The 17,479-nt window shown below is 38.2% G+C and overlaps 1 protein-coding gene across 1 annotated transcript in view; it reads left to right on the top strand.

Moving 5' to 3' along the window:
• Positions 1-17,479, top strand: part of MGA (MAX dimerization protein MGA) — a 99,668-nt gene that overhangs the window by 60,889 nt on the left and 21,300 nt on the right. The window contains exons 11-17 of the mRNA XM_054716334.1: positions 222-398; positions 1,020-1,092; positions 4,806-5,323; positions 7,532-7,829; positions 9,354-9,980; positions 14,707-14,997; positions 15,178-16,697. Coding sequence (XP_054572309.1) covers positions 222-398; positions 1,020-1,092; positions 4,806-5,323; positions 7,532-7,829; positions 9,354-9,980; positions 14,707-14,997; positions 15,178-16,697 — 3,504 coding nt within the window. The remainder of the gene's footprint in view (positions 1-221; positions 399-1,019; positions 1,093-4,805; positions 5,324-7,531; positions 7,830-9,353; positions 9,981-14,706; positions 14,998-15,177; positions 16,698-17,479) is intronic.

The raw sequence follows: 17,479 nt of genomic DNA, 5'->3' as shown, positions 1-17,479 counted from the left end.
TCTGAAATTTCTTGATAGAGAATTCCTTCCTTTCTGATTGCCCTAAGATTCGGCACATATGAACTATATTTATACTATTTAACTTTAAAATTTGCACTTAAAAATTTCAAGTGTTGTAATAAAAATTAAACATCCTTTGCCTTTTGAAGTATAGGAGGCTCTCTCCTCCCCCCCCCCCCCCCCCCCCATATTTGGAATATTTTATTGTGTGAAACTTACAGATTCGGGAAGAGGACAAGGATCCCGTCTACTTGTACTTTGAAAGTATGATGACTTGTGCCCGAGTTCGAGTATATGAACGAAAAAAAGAGGAACAGAGACAGCCGTCACCATCCCCATCCCCATCGTTTCTGCAGCTCAGCTCATGTCATTCTAGTCCTGAAAACTGTAGTGCAAAGGTGAGTTACTTATTGCATACTTTCTCTTTTTAACTTTCAATTTCCTGTTGCTGGTATTAGAATTTATATTACTACCAGAATAATTTGGAGTAATTCTTGTGAGGCAGAGAAGTCTTACTTGATGTGTATATCAATATATCTGTTTCTCTGCAAACCTATTTTAGAGAACAGTTTCTTAGGGTTGTTAAAAATATGACTCTTTTTAATGCTAGAGAAATTTTTAAAAGTTTAAACATTTCTAGTTTAAATTAAATTATCTGTAATTATCAGAATTTGTGTCTTTCCACATTGGTGAAATTTCTAAATAACTGAAACTTGGCCCATTAAACAGCAAATATTTTTCCTTCTTTAGTAGAATACAATATAAAATACTATGTAAATTCTTTTCTTGGTGACTCAGTCATTATCAGGGATATTACAGAGCAAGTCTATGTGTTTTTGCCAAGGGCTACGTAATATGATAGTAATGCAGCTGTGTATATACATATGAAGCTGTTGTCATTTTAATCTTTCTACTGTTTCAGGGCTTCTTTTGGAAGATTTAATGCTTATATCTTAGTCTGTATTGATACTAAATATCAATATAAGTATTTAAGTATTTTTGTGTTATTTCTTCTTCAGGAGCCCGATGCTGAACAGCAGCCCTCGAAACCAATTACCTGTGACCTCGAGGATGATTCTGATAAATCACAAGGTCAGCATGAAAACTAGATCTTAATTATTTGATAGTAATTATATAGGTGTGGATTATAATAAAAATGAGAGGAAACTAAAATTACCAATCCAGAATATGTTGACCTACTCTGTTATTAGCTTCTGCTAAAAATAGAGATGATATATAAGTTTTTTCCTGTTATTTGGTCTCTTTATCACTCCTGTCCTAAGAAATAAAATTCATTCATTGCTGTGGCATGTTGTTGCAAGAGACATTTAGGATTGAAGTCAGTGTTTTTCTTTTTAATTTTATTTTTCAATTATAGTTTACATTTAATATTTTAATATTATTTTGTATGTTTTAGGTGTACAGCATAGTGGTTAGACGATCATAAACTTTACAAAGTGTTTCCCTCGATATTTCTAGTACCTACCTGGCACCATACATAGTTATTACAATATTACAATATTGTTGACTGTATTTCCTATGTTGTACTTTACATCCCTGTGACTGTTTTGTGACTACCAATTCGTATTTCTTAATAATCCCTTCACCATTTTCAGCCAATTCCCCAAGCTCCCTCTCCCCCTCTTCTCTGCCATCAGTCAGTTCTCTGTATCTATGAGTCCGTTTCAATTTTGTTTGTTCTTTCATTTTGTTCTTTAGATTCCACATATAAGTGAAATCATATGGTGTTTATCTTTCTCTGACTGACTTATTTCACTTAGCATAATACCTTCTAGGTCCATCCATGCTGTTACAAATGGTAAGATTTCATTCTTTTTAAAGGCTGAGTAATATTCTGTAGATATGTGTGTACCATAGCTTTTTAAAAAAATTTATTTTTGTTAATCCTCACCCAAGGATATTTTTCCATTAAATTTTAGGGGGAGTGGATGACAGAGGGAAAGACAGAGAGGAACTTCGATGTGAAAGAAACACATCGATTGGTTGCCTCCTACATGAGCCCTGACCGGGGTCTGGGCCGGGGAGGAGTCTGCAACCAAGGTACATGCCCTTGACTGGAATTGAACATGGGACCCTTTGGTTCCCAGGCTGACACTAGCCACTAAGCCAAACCGGCTAGGGCTACCATACTTTTTTATCCACTCATCTACTGATAGACACTTGGGCTGATTTCAAATCTTGGCTATTGTAAATAACACTGCAATGAACATAGTGGTGCACATTTCCTTTCTAATTAGTGTTTTGGGTTTCTTTGAATATGTGCCCAAAAGTAGAATTGCTGGTCATAAGGTAGTTCCATTTTTAATTTTTTTGAGGAACCTCCATCCTGTTTTCCACAGTAGCTGCACCAATCTGTATTCCCACCAACAGTGCACAAGAGTACCCTTTTCTCAACATCCTCGGCAATACTTGTTTGTTGGTTTATTGATGATGAACATTCTGACAGATGTGAGGCGATATCTCATTGTGTTTTTACTTTGCATTTCTATGACAATTAGTGACATTGAGCATCTTTTCATGTCTATTGGCCATCTGTATGTCCTCTGGAGAAATGTCTATTTAGGTCCTCTGCGCCTATTTTAATTGGATTCTTTTGTTTGTTTTTCTTTTGGTGTTGACTTGTATGTTCCTTGTGTGCAGGTTGGGGCAAAAGTAGGTTTACAGTTGTATGTGAAACACAGTTTATTCTTGTATTATTATTTATTATATCATTTTTTCTATCCGTGAGCATGGTGTATGCTTTCATTTATTAGTATCTTCAATTTATTTTTTCATTGTCTTATAATTTTCTGAATACAGCTCTTTTACTTCCTTGGTTAAATTTATTCCTAGGCAGGTTTTCCTTTTTGAAGGTAGTTGTATATGGGATTGTTTTCTTAGTTTCCCTTTCTGATAGTTTATTAATGGTGTATAAAAATACATCTGATTTCTGAGTATTTTTTGTTGTATCCTGCTACTTTACTGAATTTATCAGTTCTAATAGTTCTTTTGGTGGAATCTTTAGGGTTCTTCATATGCAGTATCATGTCATCTGCACATAATGACAGTTTTACTTCTTTCCAATTTGGATGCCTTTTATTTTTGTGTAATTACTGTGGCTAGGACTTCCAGTACCATGTTGAATAAAAGTGGTGAAAGTGAACATCCCTGTCTTGTTAGTAATTTTTAAAATATATATATATATATATATATATTGATTTCAGAGAGGAAGGGAGAGGGAGGGAGAGATAGAAACATCAATGATGAGAGATAATCATTGATCGGCTGCCTCCTGCATTGATCAGCTGCCTCCTGCTGCCTCAAGCCTGCAACCTAGGCATATGCCCTGATTGGATTGAACTGTGGCCTCCTGGTTTATAGATCGATGCTCAACCACTGAGCCATGGTGGCTAGGCTGTGATTTACTTTTTTAAACTTTTTTTTAAACCTCAGTCCCATTTGTTTAGCTATTGCAATTTTTACTCAGGTTCTCAGTAGCTGTTGCTGTTGGAGAAATGGCAGAGGGAGAAAGGAAGGATTTACCTAGCAGAGGCTACTGCCAAATTTGGTGAGAGATAATGTTTAGGGAGTTAACTATTTTTTTTTTTTGTTTGTTTTGCTTCCTAAGACTTCAGACACTAAAGCAGCAGTGGTTTCCAACTTTTTTTTTTTTTTTTTTTTGAAAAAAGCATAATATACACAAAAAGTGAAAATGTTTTGTAGTACACGAAGGTAAGTAGAGGAGCCTGCTATGGTGGAGAGATCCTTCCTGAGAGCACGACTGCTATGAAGGCTGATGGAATCTTATATTCTGACATATTGTAACTGTAGAACTTTGGTTGAGAGTCTCAGCTGTAGAAATCTTGGTGTCTAGTTAAGTAGTCATCTAGTTAACATGTAAAACATGGTGAATTGAGTGATCTGCACACAATGTAGAAGTGGAGCAATCATATCTAGATGCACAAATGTATTTCAGAAGTAAACAACAAAAAGTGATTCAGAAGTATTTGCAGTAGAAACTAGAGGTAGAGCACACTTTATGTGTGTGTTTTTAAACCAGATCACTATCTGTTTTGCTGTTTTTTGATATTGATTGCCTATCACATGTTACAAAGCATCTGGCAAGTATCTTTGCTTTGCCTGTATGGATAGCAGAACATTAAACTATCTATCTATATAAAAGCCAAGCGACTGGAATGACCAGTTGCTATGATGTACACTGGGGCAGCCAACCAGCCTGATCGGGGCCCTGATCACACCCTCCAACCTCCCAAGACCCCTCCCCCCGGCCGGCCCAGCCCCTGATCCCCCCGCCCCCGCCCTCCTATTGGGGGCAGGGCCCGCCAGCCAACCTTTCACATCCCCTCCCCCCCACCGGCCCTGCCCAATCGGCCTCCATTGGGGCAGGGTGGCCGGACCCCACTTGTGCACAAATCCGTGCACTGGGCCTCTAGTACCAAATAAGCTTTGCTTATAGGTCTTTTGTTAGCAAGATAATACTTTTTCATGTAATAGTTATGGGTTTTTAGAACAGTCTTAAGTGGGACTACTTCCTTTTTATTAGAAAGCCTAGTTAGCAGGAGAGTGAGGACTATTATTAATCTGATTCTCTGGCATCTTTTTCCTGGAAAACTCCCAAGTTATGAGTGTTAAATTACCACTGAAAATACATGGGAATGGGACATTGGGCAACTGTTGAATTTCTATACCCCTGGTACTTTTCTGAGAACTTAGGGAAAGTAAAAATTTTTCAAAGTTGAGTATAAATTGCTTTGATGCAGAAATATCTTTCAATTTCTTATCAGAAAAGAGCTGGAAGTCTTCCTGCAATGAAGGGGAATCCTCTTCTACCTCCTATGTGCATCAGAGGTCACCTGGTGGTCCCACCAAACTGATAGAAATCATCTCAGACTGCAACTGGGAGGAGGATCGGAACAAGATATTGAGCATCTTATCCCAGCACATCAATAGCAACATGCCACAATCACTTAAGGTGGGCAGCTTCATCATTGAGTTGGCTTCTCAGCGAAAGAGCCGGGGTGAGAAGAGCCCCCCTGTTTATTCTTCTCGTGTGAAAATCTCTATGCCATCATGTCAAGACCAAGATGATATGGCTGAGAAATCTGGATCAGAGACTCCTGATGGTCCATTATCCCCTGGGAAAATGGATGATATCTCTCCTGTGCAGACAGATGCCCTGGATTCAGTGAGGGAGAGATTACATGGAGGCAAAGGTCTGCCCTTTTATGCAGGGCTTTCTCCTGCAGGGAAACTTGTGGCCTATAAACGTAAACCCAGTTCAAGCACATCTGGGCTTATCCAGGTGAGAATTACCTTTAATCTGGGTGTAGCACTTTTTTGTATTTAGGTAACATCTTTATTTTTCAGAGCCCTCTGTGGGCCTTATATAACTTGTTTTCTCATTGCCTGGGAACTGAGTGACAAAATCATTATCTCTTTTTGTAATAGGTCTAGGTTAGAAGCATACCTAGAGTGAATTTTTGTCATACTTACAAACAAATGTAGACCCTAGTCTCCTCAGAAAGTTGATCCTCTTAAACTTCATTGTCTGGTTCTAGTGAAATTTTGGCAACCAAGCAAGGATAGTAAGGGATTCAGTTTAGTTCTTGAGATTATTATTAGAAGAAAGCTTTCAAAATAAAATGAGATCAAATTGATTTTAAAATAGTATGTGTTTGGAAACTTGGAGAAAAATTAAGTAAGGTGTTATTCAAATCATAAAAGTTTTTTTTAAATGAGCCACAATTTGCTTGCTTAAGTACTTTTTTCTTTGTATGATTCGTAAGGTTTTCATCAGTATAATCATTGTTGCAGGACAAATATCTCTATCCTTACTGTTCAGTAATTCAGGCAGGTTATATTAGTAAAATTACCCTGGCATGTAGAAAAGCCTTTGGAAAGAGAAGTTCTGAATTAAAATTTAGTCATAGTCAAAAAGGTTTTCTCCTCTTGCTCAGAGACATTAAATGCACTTTTATATCAGCATAGCAAATGTGTGGAAGTGTCTGACATTATTGCTAAGATTACTTGACTGTATTAGCTTCACCGTTTCTCTGGGCTAAGGACTATTCCAATAACAATATGGATGATCTACTTAGTTAAAAACTTTTTATTGCAGTTTATTCTTGGTGGTCCTATATAACTGCTTCTGTTGGTATTTCTTAATTCTTTAATGATGAGGAGAACAGGGTTTTCTCTTTATTGCATTTATTGATTAGTACTTTGAGAGCCAAGACTTATCTGAGATCATTTCTAGAGAGACTAGACTCCCTGAAATACAGGCATGGAAATTTTGTGTTCTCTTCTTCTGTCTAGGACTCAGAAAACCATCATAAAATGTGAATTTGCATAAGCAGTCAGGCCACTGTAGGCTTTTGGGGAAGCTGCTGAGTAGTCTTTAGAGCAAGTCTCTCAAAGGAGCAGATTAGGGATATCTGATCTGGATTCCATAGAGCCTGAAGAACACAGTAAAGTTTACTTTAGGATAGAAAGATCACGTTTTTTTGTATCAACATATAGGCAAAGATATTTCTGAATGTCTAGGAATAATCACAATTTTACTTAAGTAGCAAAGAGTAATTACGTTTTGTGTCCTTGAAGAGAGGGTGGCTTGCTGTAGTGATTATCCTCACCAATTCCCTATTAATTTGGAGAGTTTGAGTTTCTCCAACTCCCTCTACCCCCTCCCCTTTTAAATGATGTAAAGGAGGGACAAAAAAGGATATCTTCTTTAGTAATCCAGCAATATGACTTAGAGAACATGGGTAAGAAACTTGGGAGGTTTTTGTTTTTCTTTCTTTTAAGAAAAACTTCCCTGCTGCCCAAAATAGGCTGTCTATCAATTCAGGTAGTACTAAAAACATTTACTTCATTCATTGATTTACTTTCTTCTGACAATTTAGTGACTATTTCAAAAATTACAATGAGTTTCTACTAGCATTTATTTTGAGCCAGCCCAAGTTCTATCCAAGAGATGAAGACAATATCTTCAAAGTTGAGTTTTTAGAAAACTAAGGTTACTTTGTGACTTAGTAGACTCACTGTATATTTCCCAAATGTGAAGCGTAGCTTGAAAGGACCCTTGTGAGAGGGCTTCATTATGCCTTTCTAGTCTTGTCAGAAAATCTGGAGAATACAGTTAGTCATTTTTGCTGATGATTGTTAATAACTTAGCCAGAATTGCTTATTGACAAGTAAAATAATTGGATGATTGTTTAGATTTGACGTATCTTTCCCATTTCTGCGATGCAGATATAATGATTTAATAAGATTCTCTGTTTCCAAATTACCAAAATGAAGGATGAGATTAGTTCAGAATATCAGATAATAGTATTTTTTTTTCACCTCCTGATTATTCCGATTATACCAAGTGGGAAAAGCCCATTTCTTTTTCCCTTTAAATATGAAAAATAGACTTTTAAAACCTTGTAAAAATGAAACCCCTGTCAAGGGAGATGAGTTAGCAAGAGAATTTTATCTTTACAGAATTTCTCTTTGCCACTTGTTTCAGGTTAATGGTAAGAGTTACCCGCAGGCTAAGTTGCTATTGGGACAGATGGGGGCATTGCATCCAGCCAATAGGCTAGCTGCTTATATCACAGGCAGGTTGCGACCCTCAGTCCTGGACCTCTCAACCCTCAGTACTGTCATCTCCAAGGTAGCATCCAATGCCAAGGTGGCTGCATCCAGGAAACCACGTACCCTGTTGCCTTCAACATCCAATTCCAAAATGGCACCCTCCTCCGGCACTGCAACAAATCACCCTGGGAAGAATCTGAAGGCATTTGTCCCGGCAAAAAGACCAATTGGTAAGTTGTACTGTATATATGTTTTGGAAAGATTTATGACTTGCTTCTTGGCCTGTGGATATAGTATGGAGGTTGTAAAAATTAGAGGAATAAAAAATTTGGCATTATTCTCAATGTCTCTCTTGCTAAAATATTTTGGGGATGCTTCTGATGACCTATAATACTAGATGAATTGAACTTTAGTTTTACAGTTATTGCCCAGACTTTTAGACTTTTATTAATGCAGAAAAAAACATAGTTTTTAAATTTTGTTTTTAATTTTATGTTTAAAAGGACAACACATAGTCTTAAATACTTTTCCCTAATTTAATATTTCTTCTATGAGGATTGGTAATATTGGTACCAATCATTTGTATGTTCCCTGAAGTTGTTAAACAATAGAGCTAGCAAAATCAAAGTGGGTTGAGTTAGTATAGGCTTAAAGTATAGAAGGCTGTTGGAAAACATAATTTTGGGAAGATTATTCTATTCATCCCTGTTCTCTGAATGAAAACCTTTTGCTTAACTTTAGTGCTAGAGTCTGTAATAAATTACTTCCTTGAAAGCTTTTGTGTTTTAGCATCGAGAGTATATACAGTTGGTTTATTGAATTTCTTTTTGTTGTTTCAAATCTTTTTAGGAATGTTAAAATTATCTATTACTATGTTTTTTCCTCTAATAGGAAATTGAAGTCTCTGGCTGAATGCTGGAGTTGTGGGAAGATAGAGGGATAGGCATTGTGTGCCTTAAAAGGAACCCATTTTATCTCTTTTTTTATAAAGTAGTGGTGATTTAAAAAATAAACAGTCCTATTCTGCCCTCTCATGAAAAATGTTTTCGTACAGTTTAAAAATAAGATAGTAAATCTAAACTGTCTTATAAGAGGACTGCAATAAAGAGGTGGAGGGGCTGGGATAGGAAGAAGTGGTGGGAAAAAAATTTAAGTTAGAGTTAAATGGGGGGAGGAATCTTTTCTTCTTTATCTGTTTGAAGTTGTGTGCTGCTGTATTACCTTTTTATTTTAATTTTAAAATTTATTTTCAATCCTCACCTGAGGATGGAAATGTTTTCACTGATTTTTAGAGAGTGAGAGAGAGGCATCGATGTGAGAAACATCTATTGGTTGCCTGTTGTACACACCCCAACTGGGAATTGAACTCCCATCCTAGGCATGTGCCCTGACAAGGAATCAGACCCACAGCCTTTTGGTGTACAGGACAATACTCCAACTAACTGAGCCACATGGCCAGGGCAGCTATATTGTCTTTTTAGTGTTCTGGCAATATGGCTATATCGTGCAGACAAAAGATTTTTAGTAGGAACACCCAATTTTAATTCCTTTCTTGTTAGATTATAAAGGTTGGGTATGGGCTGAGAGAAGTGTTTTGATTTCTGTGTATGGAACTTGACATGTATATTGCAGGTAGGTAGTAACCATAAGAAGTGGACCCAGTGGTGCACACAATAAATGGTTGATAAACACAATCACTAAGAGGATAAAATATGAGAACTGAAGATTTTTGACCTGCAAATTTTTATTTGCAGCGGCACGACCCTCTCCTGGTGGTGTGTTCACACAGTTTGTGATGAGTAAAGTTGGAGCCCTGCAGCAGAAGATACCTGGAGTTAGCACACCCCAACCCCTAACAGGGCCACAGAAGTTCAGTATCAGACCTTCTCCAGTAATGGTCGTCACACCTGTGGTTTCTTCTGAGGCAGTTCAGGTGTGCAGCCCTGTGACTGCTGCTGTCACTACTACCACCCCTCAAGTGTTTTTAGAGAATGTTACTGCTGTGACACCTAAGACTGCTATGTCTGACGTGGGAACTAAAGAAACTACTTATCCTTCTGGTGGCACCACTGCGGGTGTTGTTGAGGTCTCTGAAACTAATACCAGCACCCCTGTAACATCTACCCAATCTACAGGCACTGTGAACCTTATCAAAACAACTGGGATAACTACCCCTGTGGCTTCAGTTGCTTTTCCTAAGTCTTTGGTGGCATCTCCTCCAACCATAACTCTTCCTGTTGCTTCCACTGCTTCCACCTCCATAGTCGTGGTGACCACAGCTACATCTTCCTCCGTGGTGACCACACCAACTTCATCTCTTGGCTCTGTTCCCATTATACTCTCAGGAATTGATGGGAGTCCACCAGTGAGCCAGAGACCAGGTAAGGCCTAGATGTTAACTAGCTGGTTTACTATACAGCTGTTCATATAACTTTGTGGTTTGTGATAGGATTATAGATATATCAGGGTAACAGTGTTTCTGCTGTAACATGATACATGTATTCCTGAAAACCTTTGCATTCTGCAAAACAACACTAAAAATAAGAGAGCTAGCTCATGGTTAATACAGGGCTAGGACAAATCACTGAAAATCTATGCATCCTTGTTATAGAGCACTAATAAAAACCATAAATGGTACCTTGGTGATAATTGAACAGTTTTGACAGATAACTTGGTGCTGGAGATTTCTTCAAGATACTAAAAATAGTCAAACATTAGAATGGAAATAGTGGATGAAGGATACTGAAAAAATACACACGGGAGTGGAGCTCTGAGCCAGTAGTAGAGCCAGCCATTAAGGTAGACACTGGAGAAAGGGCAATCTTTTGTGTACTGAGAACTAGGGATACACATCTCTGAGGAGAGAACACAAGGAGAGCCTTGGCTGTGCTCCCTTTTTAGGGGTGGGGTAGTGCATCTTTTTAATTGGGGGAAAAAAAAGATTATAGGTTTCTACCTATGCTGCAACCAAGCTGAGGGCTTTTTCTTTGTCCTTGCTGAAGGTTAAAATTCTAGGTCCCTTGCCTAGTAAAAATCATTTGTGAGTCCAACTCCCATATATTACTGACATTATTCTCCTACTTAATTATTATACATGAACTGATTGAAATAGAAATAAGGAGGCATATTTCTTTGCTAAGGACTCTAATACTTTATATGCTTATCAACTTTTTAGTCAAAATTAAAATTTTCTCTTGTTGACTTAGGTTAAGTGAATTTGAAATAGGAATATCTCACACTTTGTGGTAATTTTTCTATCCTAATTCAACCAACTAAAGTAAGTAATTTTCTTAATGTACTCGGAGAGGATTTTCTGTGGAAAAGAGTGAGAGACTTTGCAGGCTTTAAGGGGAAATAAATAGCCAACAGCAATTCTCTCTTGGTTAGTGATACTTTTACTACTAAATATTTTTGCCTTTAGTGACATGGTCCAAATCCCTGCTGGTATTTTAGGAAAGAAGTGACTTGGATTTTGTTTATAAGTTGAAGTTCTATTGAAAGGGAAAATGAATCACAATATTAAATGTGTTTGTCTTCTGCTTCTAATAAGCATATAAAATTGGTTAGTTTAATACTCATGTTTGGAAGTGAGATCATTGTTGATGAAGCTGCTTTGATTTCCTATGGAATCTCAAGGTTTATATCTTGTCACGTTTTAACTAATCATGTTTTCTAATCATATGGATTCCAACCTTTCTTTATATTTTTAATTCTGTCATGAAACTATAAAGTCATTTAGCTTTTTGTAGTTCGTTGTTTCTTGGATTTTAGTCACTCAGATTATACATTCATGTATCTTGCTGTTATTCCCATTTGTACTGCATTGACTTAATATTTTTATTTAAATTAACTCATTTGTTATTTAAGTTTGCTTGCTTGTGTTTATTTTTGCTACTTTTCACCCAAGGATATTTCTTCCACTGATTTTTAGAGAGGGAGGAAAGGAGCTGGGGGAGGGGGAAGAGAAACATCAATGTGAGAGAGACACATTGATTGGTTGCCTCCCATTTGCAGGTGCCCTGACTGTGCCAGGCATCAAACCTGAAACCTAGGTATATGCCCTTGACCGAGAATTGAACCCATGACCCTTTAGTGTACAGGCTGACACTCGAACCACTGAGCAATACCAGCCAGGCCTTAAGTTTGTTTATTTATATCATTTTAAATCCTCACCCGAGAAATGAGGATATTTGTTTTTTTTTAGAAACAGTGGGAGGGGAGAGGAAAAAGAGAGAGAGAGAAACATTGATATGAAAGAGACACCGATTGGTAGCCTCCCATACGCACCTGGACTGAGGGCAGGAATCGAACCTGTGACCTTCTGGTGCACAGGCCAGGGCTTAAGTTTATTTGTAAAAGGAACAATCTTACCATAATTGGAAACCAACATTACTTGCAAAACTAGAGGTTAATCCCATAAGTAAATGCACTGGAAACAATAATAAAAAATAATAAGTTTTATCTACCTACCAAATGTTTTTAGCATGTGGCTTGCTCTCTCTCTGTTAATGAAGAAAGCTAGAAAATACTGGCATAATATTAAAGACAACATCAAATACTGGGACATTCTTCTGTATAAAATCAAAAGATTAAAATTGAAAAAGGAATTACTTTCTGACAATGTAATATGGGATTATTTTATATTCATATACCACTTAAAACCTATTCTAATACCATTTGAGGAAATATGTTAACAGATTTTCTTGTCTGCTCTTTTACAAATGGAGCTGACTCAGATAACTGCTATGGCTAAGGAAGAATGCAATTTGTTCTAGGTTCATTAGAGGCTCCCAACTCAGGCACTTAGATATCTGTGCTTTTTCGCCCTAGCCGCCGGTTTGGCTCAGTGGATAGAGCATTGGCCTGTGGACCAAAGGGTTCCTGGTTCAGTTTTGGTCAAGGGCACGTAACTTGGTTGCAGGCTCCTCCCTAGCCCTGGCCCTGGTAGGGGTGCGTGCAAGAGGCAACCAGTCAATGTGTTTCTCTCACATCGATGTTTCTCTCTCTCTCTCTTTTCCTCTCTCTTCCACTCTGACTAGAAATTAATGGAAAAATATCCTTGGGTGAGGATTAAACCCCCCCCCCCCAAAAAAAAAAAAAAAGATAACTGCTTTTTCATTTGACTTCCCTTCTTTTTCTCTTGCCCCTCCCACATTTCAAGAAACAGTGCCATATTTAGCATGTGTATTAAAGGCTGCTTTCATTCTCTGAACTGGAGTAATTTAATTTTGAATCATTCTGTAAACTTAATTTAAATAGAAATGTTCAGGAAATTAATGCTTTAATATGTTTCTTAATTCACATACATGAATGTTTTTAAATTGCACACTATTTTTTTTTTTTTTTTAAGAAATAGTTTGTTCTCTTTGTTTCATTTTGTTTTCAAGAGAAGTCCTGGATCTTCTATATGTAATTTGTCATGTAAATGTTAGGAATATGACTTCCTTTTAGAAATTAGATGTTTCCTGGGCAGAATGCCTATCTGAAGGGATATTATATGTTAAATTAAATCTGTATGTTTTTGGTTTGTTGATTTTTCTACTTAGTGACAAAGTAATGAAAAGATTTATTAATAACTAGAGGCCTGGTGCATGAAATTGGTGCATGGGGCGGGGGTGTTTCCCTCAGCCCAGCCTGCACCCTCTCTAATCTGGGACATCCCTCTCACAATCCAGGACTGCTGGCTCCCAACCGCTTGCTTGCCTGCCTGCCTGCCTGCCTGATTGCCCCTAACCACTTCTGCCTGCCAGCCTGATCACCCCCTAACCACTCCCCTGCCAGCCTGATCGATGCCTACCTGCTCCCCTGCTGGCCCGATTGCCTCTAACTGCTCTCCCCTGCTGGCCTGGTTGCCCCCAACTGCCCTCCCCTACAGGGCTGGGTCCCCCCAACTGCCCTCCCTTGCAGACCTGGTCCCTCTCAACTGCCCTCCCCTGCTGGCCTGATCACCCACACTGTCTTCCCCTGCTGGCCATCTTGTGGTGGCCATCTTGTCCACATGGGGATGGCCATCTTTGACCACATGGGGGTGGCCATCTTGTGTGTTGGAGTGATGGTCAATTTGCATATTACCTCTTTACTATATAGGATGTTAGGTAATTTCCCTAATTTGAATGGTAATATTAGACCAGTTTCATTTATGCTTATTATTATTATTCCTACCTCTTTATCCCCTTGACCAGAAATCTATCTGTAGATTACTAGTATTATTTTTGCTATGTCTTTAGTATTTCTAAATATCTCTTCCAAACATTTAAGTGTATCTTTAGATACTATTAATGGTTTTAATTCTCTTAATTCACATCTTCTGCATTAAATTTTTGCTTTTCTGTTTGTTTTAAAACTATCTTTTACCTCTTCCTAACCAGGCTTTATTTCCCTGCTTCTTCGATGTCTCTTACTTTCATTCCATTTTGGTGGGGGGAGGGGATGCATTTTTTTCTTTGTGCAAAACAATTTCCACAAATCTTTACACAGCTGATTTGTCAGTGAATTTTAAAAGCCAAGAAGTTTGAAGTTTTTTTTAGTTCTTGACTTTATCTTATTTGACCATGACCTGTGAAACTAAGTCATAAGACTAGTAAGTGTTAACAGCCTGAATTTTAAAATTGAAGAAGAGAATTTATCAAGAATGATCTCTTTAGCTTTTGTTTTGTTTTGTTTTTGTAAAAGTGGAAATTTATTGAAGAACAAGTACAGACTCCCACGTGGAGAGGGGGAAAGAATCTCACAGCACAGACTCCCACGTAGGGAGGGTACCCCGCTTTAGCTTTAATGACAATCTAGATTTAAAGGGCTGCCCATGTTTTTTCATTAGGCAGCATTGTCTTTTTAAGGGAACCTCTTGACAATTGATGCCCCGTCCCCCCCCCCCCTTTTTTTTTTTACCAGTCTAAATGTAAGGCTCTGCAGTGTCTGGTAAATACTTTTAAGATAAGTTGTTCTCAGCCATAGGACTACTAAATAGTGTATCATAGAGGTACAGGATTTCAACAACTTTATAATTCAAATTAGAAGTTATTTGTAGCCTGGTCAGATCTTATAATTTTTTTCCTACATGTGTTAAAGGGAAATTCTGATACTATGTTTCTATTTTCTGTTTTTCAGAAAATGCCCCTCAAATTTCAGTGGCCACTCCACAGGTTTCTCCTAACCCAGTGAAACGTGCTGGACCTCGATTGTTGTTGATTCCAGTGCAGCAGGGTTCTCCTAATCTTAGACCTGTCTCAAACACACAACTTCCAGGACACCGAATGGTCTTGCAGCCTATTAGGAGCCCAAGTGGAATGAACCTATTCAGGCACCCAAATGGGCAGATTGTTCAGCTCCTCCCTTTGCATCAGCTTCGAAGCTCTAATACCCAGCCCAACTTACAGCCTGTCATGTTTCGTAACCCAGGTATAAAACTGGAAATGTTTTGATGAGTTTCTCTTTTGTTGAATTATTTGGCCATATGGGATGTTAATACACCAGGATTGGTCTTCTTAGTCTCTCAGAATCATCTGTTCAAAAAGAAAAGTATACTTTGGAAGTCTTGATACGGTCAGTGGTGATTTAATGTTTTCTTTTTCTTACCAGGGTCTGTGGTGGGAATCCGGTTACCCACTCCTTCTAAGCCTTCAGAGACTCCACCAACTACTGCTTCATCCTCTACTTTTTCTGTTATGAGTCCTGTAATCCAAGCTGTTGGGTCTTCTCCAGCAGTGAATGTCATCACTCAGGCACCGTCATTGCTTTCTTCTGGACCTAGTTTTGTGTCTCAGTCTGGTACATTGACCCTGAGGATTTCCCCTCCTGAGCCACAAAGCTTTGCAAATAAGACAGGCTCTGAAACCAAAATAACCTATAGCTCAGGAGGGCAGCCTGTTGGTACAGCCAGCCTCGTTCCTCTCCAGTCTGGTAGTTTTGCCTTGTTGCAGCTCCCAGGACAAAAGCCTGTTCCCAGCTCCATTCTTCAACATGTTGCTTCTCTTCAGATGAAGAGAGAATCCCAGAATGCAGACCAGAAAGATGGAACATGCGTTTTAAAAAGAGAGCAGGAAACTAAGAAGACGAAGGCCCTACAGTCGGACGGAGAAGCTGTAGACTCTGAGGCTAATGCTGTAAAGCAAAACTCAGGAGCTACTGCCTCAGAAGAAACTCTGAATGATTCCTTGGAAGATGGGGGTGATCATTTAGATGAAGAATCCCTTATAGAAGAAGGTCCTGCAACTGATAAACCTTCTGGGCACTCCTATAACAACACTGTGTCACTCACAAGTGAAGATTATAAAGATGCTGATGAAGGTGGGGTTAGGAATCATAATAGTTCTAAAGAAAAACTGGCTCTTGTAGAAGTTAAGACCATTTCTGAAAGAGCCAGTAATATGACAGTCCAAAGTATAAGTAATGTGCAGCTTAAAAAACTGGGTAATGTGAAAGTGGAACAGCAGAAAGGATTAGACAGTTCAGAGGAGAAATCAAATAAATTTCCAGTTATCTCTAAGGAAGACTGTAAACTTGAATTATCAGGGAGCATAGTTGTGGAGGAGCATCAATCGAATCCACAGTCAGAGGCCAAGGAGAAGGGAAGTGGAGACTTTCTAATGGACAGTCTTAGGGAGAGATGGAGAAAACACCTGAAGGGCCCATTGACCCAGAAATGTATTGGAACTTCACAAGAATGCAAGAAAGAGGCAGATGAGCAGTTAATTAAAGAAACAAAGACTTGTCATGAAAATTTAGATGTGTTTCAACAAGAACAATGTGTCTCTGGTTTACTTGGAAAAAGTGGAACTACTGAGAATACCAGAGTTTTAAAAACTGAATGTGATTCTTGGAGTAGGATTTCTAGTCCTGCAACCTTTGCTATTGTTCCTAGAAGAGCTACAAAAGGGAGCCGAGGGGAAGGACATTTTCAAGATCATGTACTGCTATCAAGAGAACAGATACAACCAAAGCAAGAGAAGAAGGGTGGGAGAAGCAGTGCTGACTTCAGTGTTTGGGATTTGGAAGAAGACGACGAGGAAGATGAGAATGAGAAAACCGATGATTCTATTGATGAGATTGTGGATGTTGTTTCTGACTACCAGAGTGAGGAGGTTGATGATGTAGAAAAGGTGGTGAGCCCATTTTTGTTGTGACTGAAACCTCAAGGATTTAAATGATTTATTAGAGACAGTAGCTTTTCAGAAGATCACTAAGACCTTGATACATGCTATTGGATGCCTAGATTTAGATCATGATTAAATGACTTTGTAGTTTTAGGCTGTGTCAGTCAGGTAACATTTATTGAGCTTATATTGTTCTTTGAGATTTGTTTGATATTATGGAAAGGCTGGCTTAAGCCTTTGGGAGATAGATGCTTGCGATGCTCTGTCAAGTTAGATTTAAAAAAGGAAATCCTGAAACCACTACTCCCATTTGATCCCAATTAGGTTTTTTGGCATTTTCTATATAAAGTGATTGTAGCTCATCTGGTAGATACATAAGAAACAGGGTAATGGGTGACCTTAGAACTGGGGGAGAACTTATCTACCTGTACTTAAGAGAGATGTTCTTTTTGGAGAACAATGGAAAATACCAATTAATATTTTAATATGATTGTGCCTTAAGTTTTTCTTTATCTCCTAAAATTAAATAGTTTTTAGAATTTATATTCTGAACTTTGGTGGTCTTCCTTTGTAATATGACCTTTATAATTTATTCTTCTGAAGCCATTTTTGTAGGCTTCCTATTTAGAGTTGTATTTATTGAACTAAGTGAGTCAGGTGTGATACAGGGCAGGAATTGGGCAAACTTTCTGTAAAGGGCCAAATTACAGGCTAGATGGCTTGTTGCAACTACTCAATTGCTGTTGTAGCATAAAAGTAGCCACAAACAGTAGTAAGTGAGTAAGTGT

Source organism: Eptesicus fuscus, chromosome 5 (assembly GCF_027574615.1).
Source record: "Eptesicus fuscus isolate TK198812 chromosome 5, DD_ASM_mEF_20220401, whole genome shotgun sequence".
NCBI classification, from domain to species: domain Eukaryota; kingdom Metazoa; phylum Chordata; class Mammalia; order Chiroptera; family Vespertilionidae; genus Eptesicus; species Eptesicus fuscus.
The sequence above is the reverse complement of the archived record's forward strand: the minus strand, read 5'-3'. Positions and strand labels throughout refer to the sequence as shown.